At 46.6% G+C, this 26,478-nt stretch overlaps 1 protein-coding gene across 1 annotated transcript in view; it reads right to left on the bottom strand.

Annotated features, from left to right (window-relative positions):
* LOC115125017 (nidogen-1-like) overlaps positions 1–26,020 on the bottom strand; it is a 109,474-nt gene extending 83,454 nt beyond the window's left edge. Inside the window, 4 exon segments of the mRNA XM_065007774.1 lie at positions 7,218–7,447; positions 7,649–7,741; positions 7,923–8,138; positions 25,721–26,020. Of these exon segments, the coding sequence (XP_064863846.1) occupies positions 7,218–7,447; positions 7,649–7,741; positions 7,923–8,138; positions 25,721–25,927 (746 nt within the window). The 5' untranslated portion in view covers positions 25,928–26,020.
* Positions 26,021–26,478: the final 458 nt, after the last annotated feature.

Below are 26,478 nucleotides of genomic sequence, written 5' to 3'. Positions count from 1 at the left end.
TGGATAGTTTTTGTACTCATCACTGCATACTGTATCAAAAAGTTGGCTGGACTTCTCTAAAGACCCCTACATTGCTTCCTTTCTGTTTACAAGGCCCAACTTCATAAGCTTCCGTCTTATCTAACTTTGCTGTTGAGGTACAGACACCTGAGTTGCCTAACCCGTTCACGGGATTGGTTAACTCTTGGGGTTCCTAAGCCGTTCACAGGATTGGTTAACTCTTGAGGTTCCTAACCTGTTCACAGGATTGGTTAACTCTTGGGGTTCCTAACCTGTTCACAGGATTGGTTAACTCTTGAGGTTCCTAACCTGTTCACAGGATTGGTTAACTCTTGGGGTTCCTAACCTGTTCACGGGATTGGTTAACTCTTGGGGTTCCTAACCTGTTCACGGGATTGGTTAACTCTTGGGGTTCCTAACCTGTTCACGGGATTGGTTAACTCTTGGGGTTCCTAACCTGTTCACAGGATTGGTTAACTCCTGGGGTTCCTAACCTGTTCACAGGATTGGTTAACTCTTGGGGTTCCTAACCTGTTCACGGGATTGGTTAACTCTTGGGGTTCCTAACCTGTTCACGGGATTGGTTAACTCTTGGGGTTCCTAACCTGTTCACAGGATTGGTTAACTCTTGGGGTTCCTAACCTGTTCACAGGATTGGTTAACTCTTGGGGTTCCTAACCTGTTCACAGGATTGGTTAACTCTTGGGGTTCCTAACCTGTTCACAGGATTGGTTAACTCTTGGGGTTCCTAACCTGTTCACAGGATTGGTTAACTCTTGGGGTTCCTAACCTGTTCACAGGATTGGTTAACTCTTGGGGTTCCTAGGGTCTCCACCCAGCTAGGTAAATCTGCTTTTAGTTTTAAAGCACCGTATTGCTGGAACAAAATGATAAATACATTTCATCTTGATGTTCTGCCGATTTAAAGTATTGACTATTTGTGGAGGAATGTTTTCTGGGTGATATGTGATGTTTTATTTGTACTTACCATGACTATGTTTTTGTATTTTAATGTGTGTATATATATATATACTGTATATGCTGAGTGTATAAAACCTTAAGGACCCCTTCCTAATATTGAGTTGCACACGCAGCCTCTATTCGTTGGGGCATGCTGGCTCATGTTGACTCCAATATTTCAAACAGTCGTATCCAGTTGGCTGATGTCCTTTGGGTGGTGGACCATTCTTGATACACACGGGAAACTGTGAAAAACCCAGCAGCGTTGCAGTTCTTGACACAAACTGGTGCGCCTGGCACCTACTAGCATACCGCGTTCAAAGGCACTTAAAACTTTTGTCTCGCCCATTCACCCTCTGAATGGCACACATACACAATCCATGTCTCAATTGTCTCAAGGCTTAAAAATCCTTCTTCAACCTGTCTCCTCTCCTCCATCTCCACTGATTGAAGTGGATTTAACAATCAAGGATCATGGCTTTCACCTGGATTCATCTGGTCAGTCTCTGTCATGGAAAGAGCAGGTGTTCTTAATGTTTTGTATAGTGTGTATATTTATATTGTATATACAGGGCGCATTTGGAAAAGAGACCTACAGTGCCTTGCAAAAGTATTCACCCCTCATGGAGTTTTCCTATTTTGTTGCATTACAACCTGGAATTTAAATGGATTTTGAATTGGATTTCAGGTAATAGTTCAAATTTGTGAAGTGAAATGAAATGACTTGTTTTCAAAAAATTATAAAAAATAAAAACAGAAAAGTGGTGCATAAGAAGTTTATAAGAAGTTTAACATTAAAACTAGTTTACATACACTTAGGTTGGAGTCATTAAAACTAGTTTACATACACTTAGGTTGGAGTCATTAAAACTAGTTTACAGACACTTAGGTTGGAGTCATTAAAACTAGTTTACATACACTTAGGTTGGAGTCATTAAAACTAGTTTACATACACTTAGGTTGGAGTCATTAAAACTAGTTTACATACACTTAGGTTGGAGTCATTAAAACTAGTTTACATACACTTAGGTTGGAGTCATTAAAACTAGTTTACATACACTTAGGTTGGAGTCATTAAAACTAGTTTACATACACTTAGGTTGGAGTCATTAAAACTAGTTTACATACACTTAGGTTGGAGTCATTAAAACTAGTTTACATACACTTAGGTTGGAGTCATTAAAACTAGTTTACAGACACTTAGGTTGGAGTCATTAAAACTAGTTTACATACACTTAGGTTGGAGTCATTAAAACTAGTTTACAGACACTTAGGTTGGAGTCATTAAAACTAGTTTACATACACTTAGGTTGGAGTCATTAAAACTAGTTTACAGACACTTAGGTTGGAGTCATTAAAACTAGTTTACATCCACTTAGGTTGGAGTCATTAAAACTAGTTTACATACACTTAGGTTGGAGTCATTAAAACTAGTTTACAGACACTTAGGTTGGAGTCATTAAAACTAGTTTACATACACTTAGGTTGGAGTCATTAAAACTAGTTTACAGACACTTAGGTTGGAGTCATTAAAACTAGTTTACATACACTTAGGTTGGAGTCATTAAAACTAGTTTACAGACACTTAGGTTGGAGTCATTAAAACTAGTTTACAGACACTTAGGTTGGAGTCATTAAAACTAGTTTACATACACTTAGGTTGGAGTCATTAAAACTAGTTTACATCCACTTAGGTTGGAGTCATTAAAACTAGTTTACAGACACTTAGGTTGGAGTCATTAAAACTAGTTTACATACACTTAGGTTGGAGTCATTAAAACTAGTTTACAGACACTTAGGTTGGAGTCATTAAAACTAGTTTACATACACTTAGGTTGGAGTCATTAAAACTAGTTTACAGACACTTAGGTTGGAGTCATTAAAACTAGTTTACATCCACTTAGGTTGGAGTCATTAAAACTAGTTTACATACACTTAGGTTGGAGTCATTAAAACTAGTTTACAGACACTTAGGTTGGAGTCATTAAAACTAGTTTACATACACTTAGGTTGGAGTCATTAAAACTAGTTTACAGACACTTAGGTTGGAGTCATTAAAACTAGTTTACAGACACTTAGGTTGGAGTAATTAAAACTAGTTTACATACACTTAGGTTGGAGTCATTAAAACTAGTTTACAGACACTTAGGTTGGAGTCATTAAAACTAGTTTACATACACTTAGGTTGGAGTCATTAAAACTAGTTTACAGACACTTAGGTTGGAGTCATTAAAACTAGTTTACAGACACTTAGGTTGGAGTCATTAAAACTAGTTTACAGACACTTAGGTTGGAGTCATTAAAACTAGTTTACAGACACTTAGGTTGGAGTCATTAAAACTAGTTTACATACACTTAGGTTGGAGTCATTAAAACTAGTTTACATCCACTTAGGTTGGAGTCATTAAAACTAGTTTACATACACTTAGGTTGGAGTCATTAAAACTAGTTTACATACACTTAGGTTGGAGTCATTAAAACTAGTTTACAGACACTTAGGTTGGAGTCATTAAAACTAGTTTACATACACTTAGGTTGGAGTCATTAAAACTAGTTTACATACACTTAGGTTGGAGTCATTAAAACTAGTTTACATACACTTAGGTTGGAGTCATTAAAACTAGTTTACATACACTTAGGTTGGAGTCATTAAAACTAGTTTACATACACTTAGGTTGGAGTCATTAAAACTAGTTTACATACACTTAGGTTGGAGTCATTAAAACTAGTTTACATACACTTAGGTTGGAGTCATTAAAACTAGTTTACATACACTTAGGTTGGAGTCATTAAAACTAGTTTACATACACTTAGGTTGGAGTCATTAAAACTAGTTTACAGACACTTAGGTTGGAGTCATTAAAACTAGTTTACATACACTTAGGTTGGAGTCATTAAAACTAGTTTACAGACACTTAGGTTGGAGTAATTAAAACTAGTTTACATACACTTAGGTTGGAGTCATTAAAACTAGTTTACAGACACTTAGGTTGGAGTCATTAAAACTAGTTTACATACACTTAGGTTGGAGTCATTAAAACTAGTTTACATACACTTAGGTTGGAGTCATTAAAACTAGTTTACATACACTTAGGTTGGAGTCATTAAAACTAGTTTACATACACTTAGGTTGGAGTCATTAAAACTAGTTTACATCCACTTAGGTTGGAGTCATTAAAACTAGTTTACATACACTTAGGTTGGAGTCATTAAAACTAGTTTTTCAACCACTCCATACATTTCTTGGTAACAAACTATAGTTTTGGCAAGTCAGTTAGGACATCTATTTTGTGCATGACACAAGTAGTTTTTCCAACAATTGTTTACAGACAGATTATTTCATTTATAATTCACTGTATCACAATTCCAGTGGGTCAGAAGTTTACATACACTAAGTTGCCTGTGCCTTTAAACAGCTTGGAAAATTCCAGAAAATGGTGTCATGGCTTTAGAAGCTTCTGATAGGCTAATTGACACAATTTGAATCAATTGGAGGTGTACCTGTGGGTGTATTTCAAGGTCGACCTTCAAACTCAGTGCCTCTTTGCTTGACATCATGGGAAAATCAAAAGAAATTCGCCAAGACCTCAGAATTTTTTTTTTAGACCTCCACAAGTCTGGTTCATCCTTGGGAGAAACTTTCAAACGCCTGAAGGTACCACGTTCATCTGTACAAACAATAGTACGCAAGTATAAACACCATGGGACCACACAGCTGTCATACCACTCAGGAAGGAGACGCATTCTGTCTCCTAGAGATGAACGTACGTTGGTGCGAAAAGTGCAAATCAATCCCAGAACAACAGCAAAGGACCTTGTGAAGATGCTGGAGGAAACAGGTACAAAAGTATCTATATCCACAGTTAAACGAGTCCTATATCGACATAACCTGAAAGGCCACTCAGCAAGGAAGAAGCCACTGCTCCAAAACCACCATAAAAAAGCCAGGATTTGTAACTGCACATGGGGACAAAGATCATACTTTTTGGAGAAATGTCCTCTGGTCTGATGAAACAAAAATATAACTATTTGGTCATAATGACCATCGTTATGTTTGGAGGAAAAAGGGGGAGGATTGCAAGCTGAAGAACACCATCCCAACCGTGAAGCACGGAGGTGGCAGCATCATGTTGTGGGGGTGCTTTGCTGCAGGAGAGACTGGTGCACTTCACAAAATAGATGGCATCATGAGGGAGGAAATGTATGTGGATATATTGAAGCAACATCTCAAGACATCAGCCAGGAAGTTAAAGCTTGGTTGCAAATGGGTTTTCCAAATGGACAATGACCCCAAGCATACTTCCAAAGTTGTAGCGAAATGGCTTAAGGACAATAAAGTCAAGGTATTGGAGTGGTCATCACAAAGCCCTGACCTCAATCCTATAGAAAATGTGTGGGCAGAACTGAAAAGGTGTGTGCGAGTTACAAACCTGACTCAGTTACACCAGCTCTGTCAGGAGGAATGGGCCAAAATTCACCCAACTTATTATGGGAAGCTTGTGGAAGGCTACCCGAAACGTTTGACCCAAGTTAAAAAATGTAAAAGGCAATGCTACCAAATACCAATTGAGTGTATGTAAACTTCTGACCCACTTGGAATTGTGATGAAAGAAATAAAAGTTGAAATAAATGATTCTATCTACTATTATTCTGACATTTCAAATTCTTAAAATAAAGTGGTGATCCTAACTGACCTAAGACAGGGAATTTTTACTATGATTAAATGTCAGGAATTGTGAAGTTTAAATGTATTTGGCTAAGATGTATGTAAACTTCCGACTTCAACTGTATGTATTCACCCCCTTTGCTATGAAGCCCCCAAATAAGATCTGGTGCAACCAATTACCTTCAGAAGTCACATAATTAGTTAAATAAAGTCTGCCTGTGTGCATTTTAAGTGTCACATGATCTGTCACATGATCTCAGTATATATACACCTGTTCTGAAAGGCCCCAGAGTCTGCAACACCACTAAGCAAGGGGAACCACCAAGCAAGCGGCACCATGAAGACCAAGGAGTTCTCCAAACAGGTCAGGGACAAAGTTGTGGAGACGTACAGATCAGGGTTGGTGTATAAACAACCATCAGAAACTTTGAACATCCCACGGAGCACCATTAAATCCATTATAAAGAAAATGGAAAGAATATGGCACCACAACGAACCTGCCAAGAGAGGGCCGCCCACCAAAACCTACGGCCCAGGCAAGGAGGGCATTAATCAGAGAGGCAACAAAGAGACCAATGATAACCCTGAAGGAGCTGCAAAGCTCCACAGCGGAGATTGGAGTATCTGTCCGTAGGACCACTTTAAGCCGTACACTCCACAGAACTGGGCTTTACCGAAGAGTGGCCAGAGAAAAATAAGTAAACATGTTTGGTGTTCACCGAAAGGCATGTGTGAGACTCCCCAAATATATAGAAGAAGGTACTCTGGTCAGATGAGACTAGAAATTTAGCTTTTTGTCCGTCAAGGAAAACGCTATGTCTGGTGCAAACCTAACACCTCTCATCACCCCGGGAATACCATCCCACAGTGAAGCATTATGGTGGCAGCATCATGCTGTGGGGATGTTTTCATTGGCAGGGACTGGGAAACTGGTCAGAATTGGAGGAATTTTGGATGGCACTAAGTACAGGAAAATTCTTGAGGGAAATCTGTTTGTCTTCCAGAGATTTGAGACTGGGACGGAGGTTCATCTTCCAGCAGGACAATGACCCTAAGCATACTGCTAAAGCAACACTTGAGTGGTTTAAGGGTAAACATTTAAATGTCTTGGAATGGCCTAGTCAGACCTCAATCCAATTGAGAATCTGTGGTATGACTTAACATTTCTGTACACCAGTGGAACCCATCCAACTTGAAGGAGCTGGATCAGTTTTGACTTGAAGAATGGGCAGAAATCCCAGTGGCTGGAAGTGCCAAGCTTATAGAGACATACCCCAAGAGACTAGCAGCTGTAATTGCTGCAAAAGGTGCCTCTACCAAGTATTGACTTTGGGGGGGGGGGGGGGATAGTTATGTACACTTAAGTTTTCTGTTTTTTTGTCTTATTTGTTTCACAATAAAAAACATGTTGCATCTTCAAAGTGAATGTTGTGTAAATCAAATGATACAACCCCCCCAAAATCCATTTTAATTCCAGGTTGTAAGGCAACAAAATAGGAAAAATGCCAAGAGGGGTGATTACTTTTGAAAGCCACTGTAGGTCTCAATATGTCTGCCCTGTTATTTTTGAAATAAAAAGACCAGTACTTACTCTGCTAGCGCCCTGACAGAGGTCTCCCTCTCGGTGGTGATGCGGTAGTACGGTCCCTGTCGGGTGCTGAACACCAGGTACTTGACCAGCCCTTTACTGAAGCCCGCCTGCATGGCCTGACTACTGCCTCCTACAGCTGTGGAGGCAAACTGCATCCCCTTCCTGGGGTAGAGCAGGATGGCATAGGAGGTCGTCTCAGCTGACGCTATCACCAGCTGGAAGCTATTCCTCTGTTGAAAGAGAGGTTACAAGAGAGAGTTACAACATGGTTACATTGTTAAGATTCAGACACAAGAATGTCACTCACTGCTTTTGCCTGCTCTTTGGGGTCCAGGTCGGGCTACTCTAAAGCATTTTGTAACCTCTCTTTCCACATTAATGCATTAACTTGATTGATTGATTGATTGATTGACTGGTAATTCTGATCTCACCTGTTTCTCCAGTCCGTCTCCTCTGCTGTGGTCATGGTGTTGCCTGGAAGCCACATCTACCCAGGTGACGACCACCGCGTGTTCCGGCTCCACCTAGTAAACACAAGTAACAGCTACTTTAATTCATTCAGTGCTTAGACTAACAGTATGTATTTTGTTTAGCATTTTAGTGAAATATTTTTACAATGTAAATTGTACTCGCAATTCAGCTTATTGCCAGTTGTACAATGTCTTGGTTAAAGTAAAACAAATGTTCCATCTCTCTCTCTCTCACCTCATCGTCCTCTGGAAAAGCCCTGTTAATCTGCTCTGCAGCCTGCCGCAGGGTGGCTGGGCTGGCATCCTGACGGTAGTACACCTTACCCACGCCGTCACCAGTATCCAGGTCACCGTGCAGGGCCGCGATCATGCCGAACCCGGCGGGCATCTTACCAAGGTATGTGGACTCAGCACTGGGCTGTGCCATGGCAACGAACCCATTGGTGTTGATCTGAAATGTGGAACAAACACAAACTGTCAATAATCAGCAACAACACGGGTTGACTGACATAGTCAGACAGGGTCTGCATCAGGACACATAGAGACTAACAGCCCTCATAGTCAGACAGTCTGCATCAGGACATAGAGAGACTAACAACCCACATAGTCAGACGGTCTGCATCAGGACACAGAGAGACTAACAGCCCACATAGTCAGACAGTCTGCATCAGGACACAGAGAGACTAACAGCCCACATAGTCAGACAGGGTCTGCATCAGGACACAGAGAGACTAACAGCCCACATAGTCAGACAGTCTGCATCAGGACACAGAGAGACTAACAGCCCACATAGTCAGACAGGGTCTGCATCAGGACATAGAGACTAACAGCCCACATAGTCAGACAGGGTCTGCATCAGGACACAGAGAGAATAACAGCCCACATAGTCAGACAGGGTCTGCATCAGGACACATAGAGACTAACAGCCCACATAGTCAGACGGTCTGCATCAGGACACAGAGAGACTAACAGCCCACATAGTCAGACAGTCTGCATCAGGACACAGAGAGACTAACAGCCCACATAGTCAGACAGTCTGCATCAGGACACATAGAGAGACTAACAGCCCACATAGTCAGACAGGGTCTGTATCAGGACACAGAGAAACTAACAGCCCTCATAGTCAGACAGGGTCTGTATCAGGACACAGAGAAACTAACAGCCCACATAGCCAGACAGGGTCTGTATCAGGACACAGAGAAACTAACAGCCCTCATAGTCAGACAGGGTCTGCATCAGGACACAGAGAGACTAACAGCCCACATAGTCAGACAGGGTCTGTATCAGGACACAGAGAAACTAACAGCCCTCATAGTCAGACAGGGTCTGTATCAGGACACAGAGAAACTAACAGCCCACATAGTCAGACAGGGTCTGTATCAGGACACAGAGAAACTAACAGCCCACATAGTCAGACAGTCTGCATCAGGACATAGAGAGACTAACAGCCCACATAGTCAGACAGGGTCTGCATCAGGACACATAGAGACTAACAGCCCACATAGTCAGACAGGGTCTGCATCAGGACACATAGAGACTAACAGCCCACATAGTCAGACGGTCTGCATCAGGACACAGAGAGACTAACAGCCCACATAGTCAGACAGGGTCTGCATCAGGACACATAGAGACTAACAGCCCACATAGTCAGACGGTCTGCATCAGGACATAGAGAGACTAACACCCCACATAGTCAGACGGTCTGCATCAGGACATAGAGAGACTAACAGCCCACGTAGTCAGACGGTCTGCATCAGGACATAGAGAGACTAACAGCCCACATAGTCAGACAGGGTCTGCATCAGGACATAGAGAGACTAACAGCCCACATAGTCAGACAGTCTGCATCAGGACACAGAGACTAACAACCCACATAGTCAGACAGGGTCTGCATCAGGACACAGAGAGACTAACAGCCCACATAGTCAGACGGTCTGCATCAGGACATAGAGAGACTAACAGCCCACATAGTCAGACAGTCTGCATCAGGACACAGAGAGACTAACAGCCCACATAGTCAGACAGGGTCTGCATCAGGACACAGAGAGACTAACAGCCCTCATAGTCAGACAGTCTGCATCAGGACACATAGAGACTAACAGCCCTCATAGTCAGACAGGGTCTGCATCAGGACATAGAGACTAACAGCCCACATAGTCAGACAGGGTCTGCATCAGGACACAGAGAGACTAACAGCCCACATAGTCAGACAGGGTCTGCATCAGGACATAGAGACTAACAGCCCACATAGTCAGACAGGGCCTGCATCAGGACACAGAGAGACTAACAGCCCACATAGTCAGACAGGGTCTGCATCAGGACACAGAGAGACTAACAGCCCACATAGTCAGACGGTCTGCATCAGGACATAGAGAGACTAACAGCCCACATAGTCAGACAGGGTCTGCATCAGGACACAGAGAGACTAACAGCCCACATAGTCAGACAGGGTCTGCATCAGGACACAGAGAGACTAACAGCCCACATAGTCAGACAGGGTCTGTATCAGGACACAGAGAGACTAACAGCCCACATAGCCAGACAGGGTCTGTATCAGGACACAGAGAGACTAACAGCCCACATAGTCAGACAGGGTCTGCATCAGGACACAGAGAGACTAACAGCCCACATAGTCAGACAGGGTCTGCATCAGGACACAGAGAGACTAACAGCCCACATAGTCAGACAGGGTCTGTATCAGGACACAGAGAGACTAACAGCCCACATAGTCAGACGGTCTGCATCAGGACACAGAGAGACTAACAGCCCTCATAGTCAGACAGTCTGCATCAGGAAATAGAGACTAACAGCCCACATAGTCAGACAGTCTGCATCAGGACACAGAGAGACTAACAGCCCTCATAGTCAGACAGTCTGCATCAGGAAATAGAGACTAACAGCCCACATAGTCAGACAGTCTGCATCAGGACACAGAGAGACTAACAGCCCACATAGTCAGACGGTCTGCATCAGGACACAGAGAGACTAACAGCCCACATAGTCAGACAGTCTGCATCAGGACATAGAGAGACTAACAGCCCACATAGTCAGACAGTCTGCATCAGGACACAGAGAGACTAACAGCCCACATAGTCAGACGGTCTGCATCAGGACACAGAGAGACTAACAGCCCACATAGTCAGACAGTCTGCATCAGGACATAGAGAGACTAACAGCCCACATAGTCAGACAGGGTCTGTATCAGGACACAGAGACTAACAGCCCACATAGTCAGACAGTCTGCATCAGGACACATAGAGAGACTAACAGCCCACATAGTCGGACAGGGTCTGCATCAGGACACAGAGACTAACAGCCCACATAGTCAGACAGTCTGCATCAGGACACATAGAGAGACTAACAGCCCACATAGTCAGACAGGGTCTGCATCAGGACACAGAGACTAACAGCCCACATAGTCAGACAGTCTGCATCAGGACACATAGAGAGACTAACAGCCCACATAGTCAGACAGGGTCTGCAGCCCACATGCAACAGGATAGGCCAGTAACATCAACCCAGGCTAACAGGCTGCAGCAGGCCTTGACCTGGCTGAACTAGAACAATGCAGCCTACAGTATAATACTTTGAATACCCCCCATGTCAGACTATGAATGCCCTCCCATGTCAGACTATGAATGCCCCCCCATGTCAGAATGCCCTCCCATCAGACTATGAATAACCTCCCATGTCAGAATGCCCTCCCATCAGACTATGAATGCCCCCCCATGTCAGACTATGAATACCCCCCCATGTCAGACTATGAATGCCCCCCCATCAGACTATGAATACCCCCCATGTCAGACTATGAATGCCCTCCCATGTCAGACTATGAATGCCCCCCCATGTCAGACTATGAATGCCCTCCCATGTCAGACTATGAATGCCCTCCCATGTCAGACTATGAATGCCCCTCCCATCAGACTATGAATGCCCCCCCATGTCAGACTATTAATGCCCTCCCATGTCAGACTATGAATGCCACCCCATGTCAGACTATGAATGCCCCCATGTCAGACTATGAATGCCCTCCCATGTCAGACTATGAATGCCCTCCCATGTCAGACTATGAATGCCCCTCCCATCAGACTATGAATGCCCCCCATGTCAGACTATGAATGCCCCCATGTCAGACTATGAATGCCCTCCCATGTCAGACTATGAATGCCCTCCCATGTCAGACTATGAATGCCCTCCCATGTCAGACTATGAATGCCCCCCTATGTCAGACTATGAATAACCTCCCATGTCAGACTATGAATGCCCTCCCATGTCAGACTATGAATAACCTCCCATGTCAGACTATGAATGCCCTCCCATGTCAGACTATGAATGCCCCCCCATGTCAGACTATGAATAACCTCCCATGTCAGACTATGAATGCCCCCCATGTCAGAATATGAATGCCCTCCCATCAGACTATGAATGCCCCCCCATGTCAGACTGCCCTCCCATGTCAGACTATGAATGCCCCCCATGTCAGACTATGAATGCCCTCCCATCAGACTATGAATGCCCCCCATGTCAGACTGCCCTCCCATGTCAGACTATGAATGGCCTCCATGTCATACTATGAATGGCCTCCATGTCATACTATGAATGCCCCCCATGTCAGACTGCCCTCCCATGTCAGACTGCCCTCCCATGTCAGACTGCCCTCCCATGTCAGACTGCCCTCCCATGTCAGACTATGAATGCCCCCCCATGTCAGACTGCCCTCCCATGTCAGACTGCCCTCCCATGTCATACTATGAATGCCCCCCCATGTCAGACTGCCCTCCCATGTCAGACTGCCCTCCCATGTCAGACTGCCCTCCCATGTCAGACTATGAATGCCCTCCATGTCATACTATGAATGCCCCCCAATGTCAGACTGCCCTCCCATGTCAGACTGCCCTCCCATGTCAGACTATGAATGCCCCCCATGTCAGACTTCCCTCCCATGTCAGACTGCCCTCCCATGTCAGACTGCCCTCCCATGTCAGACTATGAATGCCCTCCCATGTCAGACTATGAATGCCCTCCCATGTCAGACTATGAATGCCCCCATGTCAGACTATGAATGCCCCCATCAGACTATGAATGCCCTCCCATGTCAGACTATGAATGCCCTCCCATGTCAGACTATGAATGCCCCCCATGTCAGACTATGAATGCCCTCCCATCAGACTATGAATGCCCCCCATCAGACTATGAATGCCCTCCCATGTCAGACTATGAATGCCCTCCCATGTCAGACTATGAATGCCCTCCCATGTCAGACTATGAATGCCCTCCCATCAGACTATGAATGCCCCCCATGTCAGACTATGAATGCCCTCCATGTCAGACTATGAATGCCCCCATGTCAGACTATGAATGCCCCCCATGTCAGACTATGAATGCCCCCCATCAGACTATGAATGCCCTCCCATGTCAGACTATGAATAACCTCCCATGTCAGACTATGAATGCCCTCCCATGTCAGACTATGAATACCCCCATGTCAGACTATGAATGCCCCCCATCAGACTATGAATGCCCTCCCATGTCAGACTATGAATGCCCTCCCATGTCAGACTATGAATGCCCCTCCCATCAGACTATGAATGCCCCCCCATGTCAGACTATGAATGCCCTCCCATGTCAGACTATGAATGCCCTCCCATGTCAGACTATGAATGCCCCTCCCATCAGACTATGAATGCCCCCCCATGTCAGACTATGAATGCCCTCCCATGTCAGACTATGAATGCCCCCATGTCAGACTATGAATGCCCTCCCATGTCAGACTATGAATGCCCCTCCCATCAGACTATGAATGCCCCCCATGTCAGACTATGAATGCCCCGCCATGTCAGACTATGAATGCCCTCCCATGTCAGACTATGAATGCCCCTCCCATCAGACTATGAATGCCCCCCCATGTCAGACTATGAATGCCCTCCCATGTCAGTCTATGAATGCCCTCCCATGTCAGTGTATGAATGCCCTCCCATGTCAGACTATGAATGCCCTCCCATGTCAGACCATGAATGCCCCCCCATGTCAGACTATGAATGCCCTCCCATCAGACTATGAATGCCCCCCCATGTCAGACTGCCCTCCCATGTCAGACTATGAATGCCCTCCCATGTCAGACTATGAATGCCCTCCCATGTCAGACTTTGAATGCCCCCCCATGTCAGACTGCCCTCCCATGTCAGACTATGAATGCCCCCCCATGTCAGACTATGAATGCCCTCCCATCAGACTATGAATGCCCCCCATGTCAGACTGCCCTCCCATGTCAGACTATGAATGCCCTCCCATGTCAGACTATGAATGCCCTCCCATGTCAGACTATGAATGCCCTCCCATGTCAGACTATGAATGCCCTCCCATGTCAGACTATGAATGCCCCTCCCATCAGACTATGAATGCCCCCCCCATGTCAGACTATGAATGCCCTCCCATGTCAGACTATGAATGCCCTCCCATGTCAGACTATGAATGCCCTCCCATGTCAGACTATGAATGCCCCCCATGTCAGACTATGAATGCCCCCCATGTCAGACTATGAATGCCCCCCATCAGACTATGAATGCCCTCCCATGTCAGACTATGAATAACCTCCCATGTCAGACTATGAATGCCCTCCCATGTCAGACTATGAATACCCCCTATGTCAGACTATGAATGCCCCCCATCAGACTATGAATGCCCTCCCATGTCAGACTATGAATGCCCCTCCCATCAGACTATGAATGCCCCCCATGTCAGGACTATGAATGCTATGAATGCCCTCCCATGTCAGACTATGAATGCCCCTCCATCAGACTATGAATGCCCCCATGTCAGACTATGAATGCCCTCCCATGTCAGACTATGAATGCCCCCCCATGTCAGACTATGAATGCCCCCCATGTCAGACTATGAATGCCCCCCATGTCAGACTATGAATGCCCTCCCATGTCAGACTATGAATGCCCCTCCCATCAGACTATGAATGCCCCCTCATGTCAGACTATGAATGCCCTCCCATGTCAGTCTATGAATGCCCCCCATGTCAGACTATGAATGCCCTCCCATGTCAGACCATGAATGCCCCCCATGTCAGACTATGAATGCCCTCCCATCAGACTATGAATGCCCCCATGTCAGACTGCCCTCCCATGTCAGACTATGAATGCCCTCCCATGTCAGACTTTGAATGCCCCCCATGTCAGACTGCCCTCCCATGTCAGACTATGAATGCCCCCCATGTCAGACTATGAATGCCCTCCCATCAGACTATGAATGCCCTCCCATGTCAGACTATGAATGCCCTCCCATGTCAGACTATGAATGCCCCCCCATGTCAGACTATGAATGCCCTCCCATGTCAGACTATGAATGCCCTCCCATGTCAGACTATGAATGCCCTCCCATGTCAGACTATGAATGCCCTCCCATGTCAGACTATGAATGCCCTCCCATGTCAGACCATGAATGCCCCCCATGTCAGACTATGAATGCCCCCCATGTCAGACTATGAATGCCCCCCCATCAGACTATGAATGCCCTCCCATGTCAGACTATGAATGCCCTCCCATGTCAGACTATGAATGCCCCTCCCATCAGACTATGAATAACCTCCCATGTCAGACTATGAATGCCCTCCCATGTCAGACTATGAATACCCCCATGTCAGACTATGAATGCCCCCCATCAGACTATGAATGCCCTCCCATGTCAGACTATGAATGCCCTCCCATGTCAGACTATGAATGCCCCTCCCATCAGACTATGAATGCCCCCATGTCAGACTATGAATGCCCCCCATGTCAGACTATGAATGCCCTCCCATGTCAGACTATGAATGCCCCCCATGTCAGACTATGAATGCCCTCCCATGTCAGACTATGAATGCCCCGCCATGTCAGACTATGAATGCCCTCCCATGTCAGACTATGAATGCCCCTCCCATCAGACTATGAATGCCCCCCATGTCAGACTATGAATGCCCTCCCATGTCAGACTATGAATGCCCTCCCATGTCAGACCATGAATGCCCCCCATGTCAGACTATGAATGCCCTCCCATCAGACTATGAATGCCCCCCATGTCAGACTGCCCTCCCATGTCAGACTATGAATGCCCTCCCATGTCAGACTATGAATGCCCTCCCATGTCAGACTTTGAATTCCCCCATGTCAGACTGCCCTCCCATGTCAGACTATGAATGCCCCCCATGTCAGACTATGAATGCCCTCCCATCAGACTATGAATGCCCCCCATGTCAGACTGCCCTCCCATGTCAGACTATGAATGCCCTCCCATGTCAGACTATGAATGCCCTCCCATGTCAGACTATGAATGCCCTCCCATGTCAGACTATGAATGCCCTCCCATGTCAGACTATGAATGCCCTCCCATGTCAGACTATGAATGCCCTCCCATGTCAGACTTTGGATGCCCCCCCATGTCAGACTATGAATGCCCTTCCATCAGACTATGAATGCCCCCCCATGTCAGACTATGAATGCCCTCCCATGTCAGACTGCCCTCCCATGTCAGACTATGAATAACCTCCCATGTCAGACTATGAATGCCCTCCCATGTCAGACTATGAATACCTTCCCATGTCAGACTATGAATGCCCTCCCATGTCAGACTATGAATGCCCTCCCATGTCAGACTATGAATGCCCTCCCATGTCAGACTATGAATGCCCTCCCATGTCAGACTATGAATGCTCTTTATTCTCCCAGGGTTCTGTTCTACAGCTCTTTATTCTCCCAGGGTTCAGCTCTTTATTCTCCCAGGGTTCTGTTCTACAGCTCTTTATTCTCCCAGGGTTCAGCTCTTTATTCTCCCAGGGTTCTGTTCTACAGCTCTTTATTCTCCCAGGGTTCAGCTCTTTATTCTCCCAGGGTTCTGTTCTACAGCTCTTTATTCTCCCAGGGTTCAGCTCTTTATTCTCCCAGGGTTCAGCTCTTTATTCTCCCAGGGTTCTGTTCTACAGCTCTTTATTCTCCCAGGGTTCTGCTCTTTATTCTCCCAGGGATCAGCTCTTTATTCTCCCAGGGTTCAGCTCTTTATTCTCCCAGGGTTCAGCTCTTTATTCTCCCAGGGTTCAGCTCTTTATTCTCCCAGGGTTCTGCTCTACAGCTCTTTATTCTCCCAGGGTTCAGCTCTTTATTCTCCCAGGGTTCACCTCTTTATTCTCCCAGGGTTCTGTTCTACAGCTCTTTATTCTCCCAGGGTTCTGCTCTACAGCTCTTTATTCTCCCAGGGTTCTACTCTACAGCTCTTTATTCTCCCAGGGTTCTGTTCTACAGCTCTTTCTTCTCCCAGGGTTCAGCTCTTTATTCTCCCAGGTTTCAGCTCTTTATTCTCCCAGGGTTCTGCTCTTTATTCTCCCAGGGATCAGCTCTTTATTCTCCCAGGTTTCTGCTCTTTATTCTCCCAGGGTTCAGCTCTTTATTCTCCCAGGGTTCAGCTCTTTATTCTCCCAGGGTTCTGTTCTACAGCTCTTTATTCTCCCAGGGTTCAGCTCTTTATTCTCCCAGGGTTCTGCTCTACAGCTCTTTATTCTCCCAGGGTTCTGCTCTACAGCTCTTTATTCTCCCAGGGTTCTGCTCTACAGCTCTTTATTCTCCCAGGGTTCTGTTCTACAGCTCTTTCTTCTCCCAGGGTTCAGCTCTTTATTCTCCCAGGGTTCAGCTCTTTATTCTCCCAGGGTTCTGCTCTTTATTCTCCCAGGGATCAGCTCTTTATTCTCCCAGGTTTCTGCTCTTTATTCTCCCAGGGTTCAGCTCTTTATTCTCCCAGGGTTCAGCTCTTTATTCTCCCAGGGTTCTGCTCTACAGCTCTTTATTATCCCAGGGTTCAGCTCTTTATTCTACCATGGTTCTGATATAGACGGGCTGTGTGGACCATGGTTCTGATGTGGAGGGGCTGTGTGGACCATGGTTCTGATGTGGAGGGGCTGTGTGGAGCATGGTTCTGATGTGGAGGGGCTGTGTGGACCATGGTTCTGATGTGGAGGGGCTGTGTGGACCATGGTTCTGATGTGGACGGGCTGTGTGGACCATGGTTCTGATGTGGACGGGCTGTGTGGACCATGGTTCTGATGTGGAGGGGCTGTGTGGACCATGGTTCTGATGTGGAGGGGCTGTGTGGACCATGGTTCTGATGTGGAGGGGCTGTGTGGACCATGGTTCTGATGTGGAGGGGCTGTGTGGACCATGGTTCTGATGTGGAGGGGCCATCAGAGTCCACTCCAGGGTTGGGGGAGCTGAGGTTATTATGTCCTAATACCAAGGGCTTTGACCAGAGTGAACAGGAGAGACAACAGTTGTAATACTGTTGTAGGACATGGTGGGGGTGGAGACAGTTATAACACACAGGGCCGGCCCTAGCCTTTTGGGGTCCGTAAGGCAGATTTGGTTGGGGGGCCCACACACCTTGCAGGCTAAATGCTATTGTTATTGTCAATTTTAAAGTCCATTTTATGCAATATTTTGCAATGGGGCGCAGAGAAAATATTGCAGTTTTAAAGCTCCAATGTAGCCGTTTTATCCCAATATCAAAACATTTCTGAGCAACAATATGTACCTAACTGTGACTGTTTAACATTAGAATGGTCAACAACAACGGAGCTCACAGAAAGGACATGAGATCAGTTGGAGAACAAGCAAGAAATCTACAGTTGAAGACAGAAGTTGACATACACCTTAGCCAAATACATTTAAACTCAGTTTTTCACAATTTCTGACATTTAATCCTAGTAAATGTTCCCTGTCTTAGGTCAGTTAGTATCACCACTTAATTTTAAGAATGTGAAATGTCAGAATAATAGTAGGGAGAATGATTTATTTCAGCTTTTATTTCTTTCATCACATTCCCAGTGAGTCAGAAGTTTACATACACTCAATTAGTATTTGGTAGCATTGCCTTTAAATTGTTTAACTTGGGTCAAACGTTTCGGGTAGCCTTCCACAAGCTTCCCACAATAAGTTGGGTGAATTTTGACACCTTCCTCCTGACAGAGCTGGTGTAACTGATTCAGGTTTGTAGGCCTCCTTGCTCACACACACTTTTTCAGTTCTGCCCACACATTTTCTATAGGATTGAGGTCAGGGCTTTGTGATGGCCACTCATATACCTTGACTTTGTTGTCCTTAAGCCATTTTGCCACAACTTTGGAAGTATGCTTGGGGTCATTGTCCATTTGGAAGACCCATTTCCAACCAAGCTTTAACTTCCTGACTGATGTCTTGAGATGTTGCTACAATATATCCACATAATTTTCTTGCCTCATGATGCCATCTATTATGTGAAGTGCACCAGTCCCTCCTGCAGCAAAGCACCTCCACAACATGATGCTGCCACCCCTGTGCTTCACGGTTGGGATGGTGTTCTTCAGCATGCAAGCCTTCCCCTTTTTCCTCCAAACATAACGATGGTCATTATGGCCAAACAGTTCTCTTTTTGTTTCATCAGACCAGAGGACATGTCTCCAAAAAGTACGATCTTTGTCCCCATGTGCAGTTGCAAACCGTAGTCTGGCTTTTTTATGGCAGTTTTGGAGCAGTGGCTTCTTCCTTGCTGAGTGGCCTTTCAGGTTATGTCGATATAGGACTTGTTTTACTATGGCGGTATGACGTCCCATGGTGTTTACACTTGCGTACTATTGTTTGTACAGGTACACCTCCAATTGACTCAAATTATGTCAATTAGCCTATCAGAAGCTTCTTAAGCCATGACATCATTTTCTGGAATTTTCCAAGCTGTTTAAAGGCACATTCAACTTAGTGTATGTAAACTTCTGACCCACTGGAATTGTGATACAGTGAATTATAAGTGAAATAATCTGTCTGTAAACAATTGTTGGAAAAACTACTTGTGTCATGCATAAAGTAGATGTCCTAACCGACTTGCCAAAACTATAGTTTGTTAATTAACAAGAAATTTGTGGAGTGGTTGAAAAACAAGTTTTAATGTCTCCAACCTAAGTGTATGTAAACTAGTTTTAATGACTCCAACCTAAGTGTATGTAAACTAGTTTTAATGACTCCAACCTAAGTGTATGTAAACTAGTTTTAATGACTCCAACCTAAGTGGATGTAAACTTCCAACTTCAACTGTATCTTTGTTTATGTTCAATCAAGTGTCTAAATAGTGAATCTGGAGCCAATCTGATATATGGTTCATGAGGAGAAGAAGATTCCAGATGGTTCAGAGTATTTTCACGTTACATTATAATGAGTTAATAGTTTCCTTGTTTTGATATCAATACCACATTCAGTGACGTTCATTTAGGGGACGTCCATGACTTCCATGGGGCTGTAGTGGAGCAGGTTGAGAGCTTCAAATTCCTTGGTGACCACATCACCAACAAACCATTGTGGTCCAAACACACCAACACAGTCGTGAAGAGGGCATGAAAAAGCCTATTCCCCCTCAGGCGACGGAAAATATTTGGCATAATTCCTCAGATCCTCAAAAAGTTATACAGCTGCAACATCGAGAGCATGGTTGCATCACTGTTTGGTACGGCAATTGCTCGGCCTCTGACCGCTAGGCACTACAGAGGGTAGTGTGTACGGCCCAGTACATCACTGGGGCTAAGCTTCCTACCATCCAAGAACTCTACACCAGGCAGTGTCAGAGGAAGGCCCTAAAAATTGTCAAAGACTCCAGCCACCCCAGTCATAGACTGTTCTCTCTGCTACAGCACAGAAATCGGTGCCGGAGCGCCAAGTCTAGGTCTAAAAGGCTTCTTAACAGCTTCTACCCCCAAGCCATAAGACTGCTGAACACCATAAACCTGCTGAACAGCTAAAGACTGCTGAACAGCTAAAGACTGCTGAACACCATAAGACTGCTGAACAGCTAAAGACTGCTGAACACCATAAGACTGCTGAACACCATAAGACTGCTGAACACCATAAGACTGCTGAACACCATAAGACTGCTGAACAGCTAAAGACTGCTGAACAGCTAAAGACTGCTGAACAGCTAAAGACTGCTGAACAGCTAAAGACTGCTGAACACCATAAGACTGCTGAACACCATAAGACTGCTGAACAGCTAAAGACTACACAGACTATTTGCATTGACCCCTCCCACCCCATTTTTTTTTTACTAAAGACTGCTGAACACCATAAGACCACCAGGACCCAGCTAAAGAAACCTATTTGAGGACCTCCCACCCCATTTTTTTTTTTTTTTACACTGAGGACCCCTAGAGGCCGAGGATCTCAAGCGACCGAGGACCCCTAGAGGCCGAGTACCCCTAGAGACCGAGGACCTCAAGCGACCGAGGACCCCTATAGAGGCCGAGTACCCCTAGAGACCGAGGACCTCAAGTGACCGAGGACCCCTAGAGGCCGAGTACCCCTAGAGACCGAGGACCTCAAGCGACCAAGGACCCCTAGAGTTCGAGTACCCCTAGAGGCCGAGGATCTCAAGCGACCGAGGACCCCTAGAGGCCGAGTACCCCTAGAGACCGAGGACCTCAAGCGACCAAGGACCCCTAGAGGCCGAGTACCCCTAGAGACCGAGGACCCCTAGAGACCGAGGACCCCTAGAGACCGAGGACCCCTAGAGGCCGAGTACCCCTAGAGGCCGAGTACCCCTAGAGGCCGAGGACCTCAAGTGACCGAGGACCCCTAGAGACCGCTTCTGTTGCTTATGCTTAGGGCCCTGCACACACACACACAATGGGCACATGGTGTTAAAATTAGAGCAGTGTTGTGACCCAGAATGACTTCAGATACGCTGGATACACTCTGTATTTCCACTGGGGGGAGGTCTCATGGCTGAGAGAGAGGGAGTGTGGAGGGGGTGTCTCATGGCTGAGAGAGAGGGAGTGTGGAGGGGGAGTCTCATGGCTGAGAGAGGGAGTGTGGAGGGGGTGTCTCATGGCTGAGAGAGAGGGAGTGTGGAGGGGGAGTCTCATGGCTGAGAGAGAGGGAGTGTGGAGGGGGTGTCCCATGGCTGAGAGAGAGGGAGTGTGGAGGGGGTGTCCCATGGCTGAGAGAGTGTGTGTGGAGGGGGTGTCTCATGGCTGAGAGAGAGAGTGTGTATGTGTGGAGGGGGTGTCTCATGGCTGAGAGAGAGGGAGTGTGGAGGGGGTGTCTCATGGCTGAGAGAGAGGGAGTGTGGAGGGGGTGTCTCATGGCTGAGAGAGTGTGTGTGTATGTGTGGAGGGGGTGTCTCATGGCTGAGAGAGAGTGTGTGTATGTGTGGAGGGGGTGTCTCATGGCTGAGAGAGAGTGTGTGTGTGTGTGTGTGAGGGGGTTGCAGGCAGATATTTCACAACAAAATTCTTGCTGGACTTTGGCTCTATGGTCAATAACAGCCCCTGAGGAACATAGAGGAATGTTTTGGAATCACACACGCACACATTCCACAATCCAACTGATAGAAAGTATTGCAAGGGACCAAAGACCCTTAGCGGCCGAGGACCCCAAGCGGCCGAGGACCCCAAGCGGCAGAGGACCCCAAGCGGCCGAGGACCCCAAGCGGCCGAGGACCCCAAGCGGCCGAGGACCCCAAGCGGCCGAGGACCCCAGCGGCCGAGGACCCCAAGCGGCCGAGGACCCCAAGCGGCCGAGGAACCCCTAGCGGCCGAGGACCCCTAGAGGTTGAGAACCCCCAGCGGCCGAGGACCCCTAGTGGTTGAGGACCCCCAGCGTCTGTGGACCCCTAGCGACCGAGGACCCCTAGCGGTCGAGGACCCCTAGCGATCGAGGACCCCAAGCGGTCGAGGACCCCAAGCGGCCGAGGACCCCAAGCGGCCGAGGACCCCAAGCGGCCGAGGACCCCTAGCGGTCGAGGACCCCAATCGGCCGAGGACCCCTAGTGGCCGAGGACCCCAATCGGCAGAGGACCCCAAGTGGCCGAGGACCCCAAGCGGCCGAGGACCCCAAGCGGCCGAGGACCCCAAGCGGTCGAGGACCCCAAGCGGCCGAGGACCCCAAGCGGTCGAGGACCCCAAGCGTCCGAGGACCCCTAGCGGTCGAGGACCCCAAGCGTCCGAGGACCCCAAGCGGCCGAGGACCCCAAGCGGCCGAGGACCCCTAGCGGTCGAGGACCCCTAGCGATCGAGGACCCCAAGCGGCCGAGGACCCCTAGCGGCCGAGGACCCCTAGAGGTTGAGGACCCCCAGCGGCCGAGGACCCCTAGTGGTTGAGGACCCCCAGCGTCTGTGGACCCCTAGCGACCGAGGACCCCTAGCGGTCGAGGACCCCTAGCGATCGAGGACCCCAAGCGGTCGAGGACCCCAAGCGGCCGAGGACCCCAAGCGGCCGAGGACCCCTAGCGGTCGAGGACCCCTAGCGGTCGAGGACCCCAAGCGTCCGAGGACCCCAAGCGTCCGAGGACCCCAAGCGGCCGAGGACCCCAAGCGGCCGAGGACCCCTAGCGGTCGAGGACCCCTAGCGATCGAGGACCCAAAGCGGCCGAGGACCCCTAGTGGTTGAGGACCCCCAGCGGCCGAGGACCCCAAGCGTCCGAGGACCCCAAGCGTCCGAGGACCCCTAGCGGTCGAGGACCCCTAGCGGTCGAGGACCCAAAGCGGCCGAGGACCCCTAGTGGTTGAGGACCCCCAGCGGCCGAGGACCCCTAGTGGTTGAGGACCCCCAGCGTCTGTGGACCCCTAGCGACCGAGGACCCCTAGCGGTCGAGGACCCCAAGCGGTCGAGGACCCCAAGCGGCCGAGGACCCCAAGCGGCCGAGGACCCCAAGCGGCCGAGGACCCCTAGCGGTCGAGGACCCCAAGCGACCGCTTCTGTTGCTTATGCCTAGGGCCGGCCCTGCACACACACTGGGCACATGGTGTTAAAATTAGGGCAGTGTTTTGACCCAGAATGACTTCAGATAGAGCTGGATACACTCTGTATTTCCACTGGGGGGTCTCATGGCTGAGAGAGAGGGGGTGTGGAGGGGGGGTCTCATGGCTGAGAGAGAGAGTATGTGTGTGTGTATGTGTGGAGGGGGGGTTGCAGGCAGATATTTCACAACAAAATTATTGCAGGACTTTGGCTCTATGGCCAATAACAGCCCCTGAGGAACATAGAGGAATGTTTTGGGGTCACACACACACACACACACACACATTCCACAATCCAACTGATACAACTTATTGACTATGTGAAGAATGTAAACCCTCGACCTGCATCAACTCCTCATGCTCCTTCAGGAAGTATTCACACTCCTTCACTTATTCCACATTACAGCCTGAATTTAAAATGGATTACATTTCCATCAAAGGATAATAATTATTATAATATTGTTTTTACAAATGAATTAAAAATGAAAAGCTCAAATGTCTTAAATCAATGATTAATGATTAATCAATAAGTATTCAATCCCTTTATTGATTTATTTAGACATTTTAGTCATTTAGTGGACGGTCTTATCCAGAGTGACTTAGAAATGAGTGATTTCCATACTGGATCTAATAGCCACATGGGACTATTATGACAAGCTAATAAGGTCTCTCAGTCGAGCAGTGATTTTCAAACACAGATTCAACCACAACGACCAGGGAGGTTTTCCAACGCCTCACAAAGAAGGGCTCCTATTGGTAGATGGGTAAAAAAAACATTGACATTGAATATCCCTTTGAACATGGTGAAGTTATTACACCCAGTCACTACAAAGTTACAGGCTTCCTTCCTAACTCAGTTGACGGAGAGGAAGGAAACTGCTCAGGGATTTTCACCATGAGGCCAACGTTAGAGTTTAATGTGATAGGAGAAAACTGAGGATGGATCATTTTTTCTCCAAAACATGCATCCTGTTTGCAACAAGGCACTAAAGTAAACCTGCAACAAATGTGGCAAAGCTATTCACTTTTTGTCCTGAATATAAAAGTGTGCTAATCCAATACAACACATCACTGAGTATCACTCTCCATATTTTCAACATAGTGGTGGCTGCGTCATGTTATGGGTATGCTTGTAATCGTTAAGGACTGGGGAGTTTTTCAAGATTAAAACATTACTGAGTATCAATTTGACATTATCAATTTGAGCTTGAAGAATTTTGAAAAGAAATGTTGCACAATTCAGGTGTGGAATACTATTAGACTTACCCAGAAAGACTCACAGCTCTTTGAGCCTTACCCAGAAAGACTCACAGCTCTTAGAGCCTTACCCAGAAAGACTCACAGCTCTTAGAGCCTTACCCAGGAAGACTCACAGCTCTTAGAGCCTTACCCAGAAAGACTCACAGCTCTTAGAGACTTACCCAGAAAGACTCACAACTCTTAGAGCCTTTCCCAGAAAGACTCACAACTCTTAGAGCCTTACCCAGAAAGACTCACAGCTCTTAGAGCCTTACCCAGAAAGACTCACAGCTCTTAGAGCCTTACCCAGAAAGACTCACAGCTCTTAGAGCCTTACTCAGAAAGACTCACAGCTCTTAGAGCCTTACCCAGAAAGACTCACAGCTCTTAGAGCCTTACTCAGAAAGACTCCCGGAAAGACTCACAGCTGTAATTGCTGCCAAATGTGTGCTTCTTCAAATTATTGACTCATGGGTGTGACTACTTGTGTAGCTGAGAGATTTCTGTATTTAATTTTCAATACATTTGCAAAAAATGTCGGAAAACATGTTTTCATTTTGTCCTTATTTTGTCTTGTGTGTAGGTCAGCGGAAAAAAATGAATATCTAATCCATTTAGAATTCAGGCTGTAACCCAACAACATGTGGAATACATCCAGGGGTATAAATACTTCCTGAAGGAACTGTTCAAATTAATATTGTATGAGGATTTGCCAAAGTGTTACTTGCCAAACTTCTTATCTATATGCCTCGACCTATATAAACACCTCATGGATATCCACGTAGAACATGGTATTTCATTTATACAAGTAAAAAAAATGAATACTATCGGTCAAACCGACAGCATGTTGAACCCATGTTAACTGTGCCATGGAAATCATTCATCCCGTGGGCGCATACTCAACACACTCATAAATGCGTAGATTTTATAACCGAATTCACTTTTTTTCTGTAGTCTGTTTAGGTGGCTACTCAATCATACACATTATAGTAACATAAAGGTGAACTTACAAAGATGTTATCGAACTTTCCATCGTAGAATAAAACGGGTTTATCCAGCGCTAGTTGTTGCGACAGGTCATTCCCCTGTTCCAGAACGTGGTCTCCAGTGGTTTTGCCGAACGGGAAGAACTCTGCCCGGGTCAGACCATGCACAGACACTGCCCACCCCAGAAGAAGGGTCGCGTAGAACAGCCATCCTTTCCCCTGCTGTCCCATGATTAGTGCTTCACAGACCGCGGAGTGGAGCAGTCAGAGGGTAGCGCAGATGCAGAGAGACTGTTGCACTGAACCAGCCCCACAGCAGATTAAGCACAAAGAGAGAGTTGTGTCCAGGGCCGGTTCTCCCCTATTTTGGGGCCCTAAACAAGATTTTAGTGGCACCCCTCTTGAAGGATGACGAAGAAAAAGTTAATTTCATGCAATTCCACACATTTTACAATGAACTACAGCATGTCAATATAATATCTGAGTGAGCATAACTAATTAAGTGGCTGTCAGTGACTGACAATTGATTTTTTATTTAACCTTTATTTAACTAGGCAAGTCAGTTTAAGAACAAATTCTTATTTAAAATGACGGCCTACCAAAAGGCCTCCTGCGGGGACGGGGGCTAGGATTAAAATGATAAGACAAAACACACATCACTACAAGAGAGACAACACAACACTACATAAAGAGAGACCTAAGACAACAACATAGCATGGCAGCAACACATGACAACACAGCATGGTAACAACACAACATGACAACGTAGCATAGTAGCAACA

The sequence above is a fragment of the Oncorhynchus nerka genome, linkage group LG23, assembly GCF_034236695.1.
Source record: "Oncorhynchus nerka isolate Pitt River linkage group LG23, Oner_Uvic_2.0, whole genome shotgun sequence".
In the NCBI taxonomy this organism is placed as follows: domain Eukaryota; kingdom Metazoa; phylum Chordata; class Actinopteri; order Salmoniformes; family Salmonidae; genus Oncorhynchus; species Oncorhynchus nerka.
This window is presented reverse-complemented; position numbering and strand designations above follow the sequence as displayed.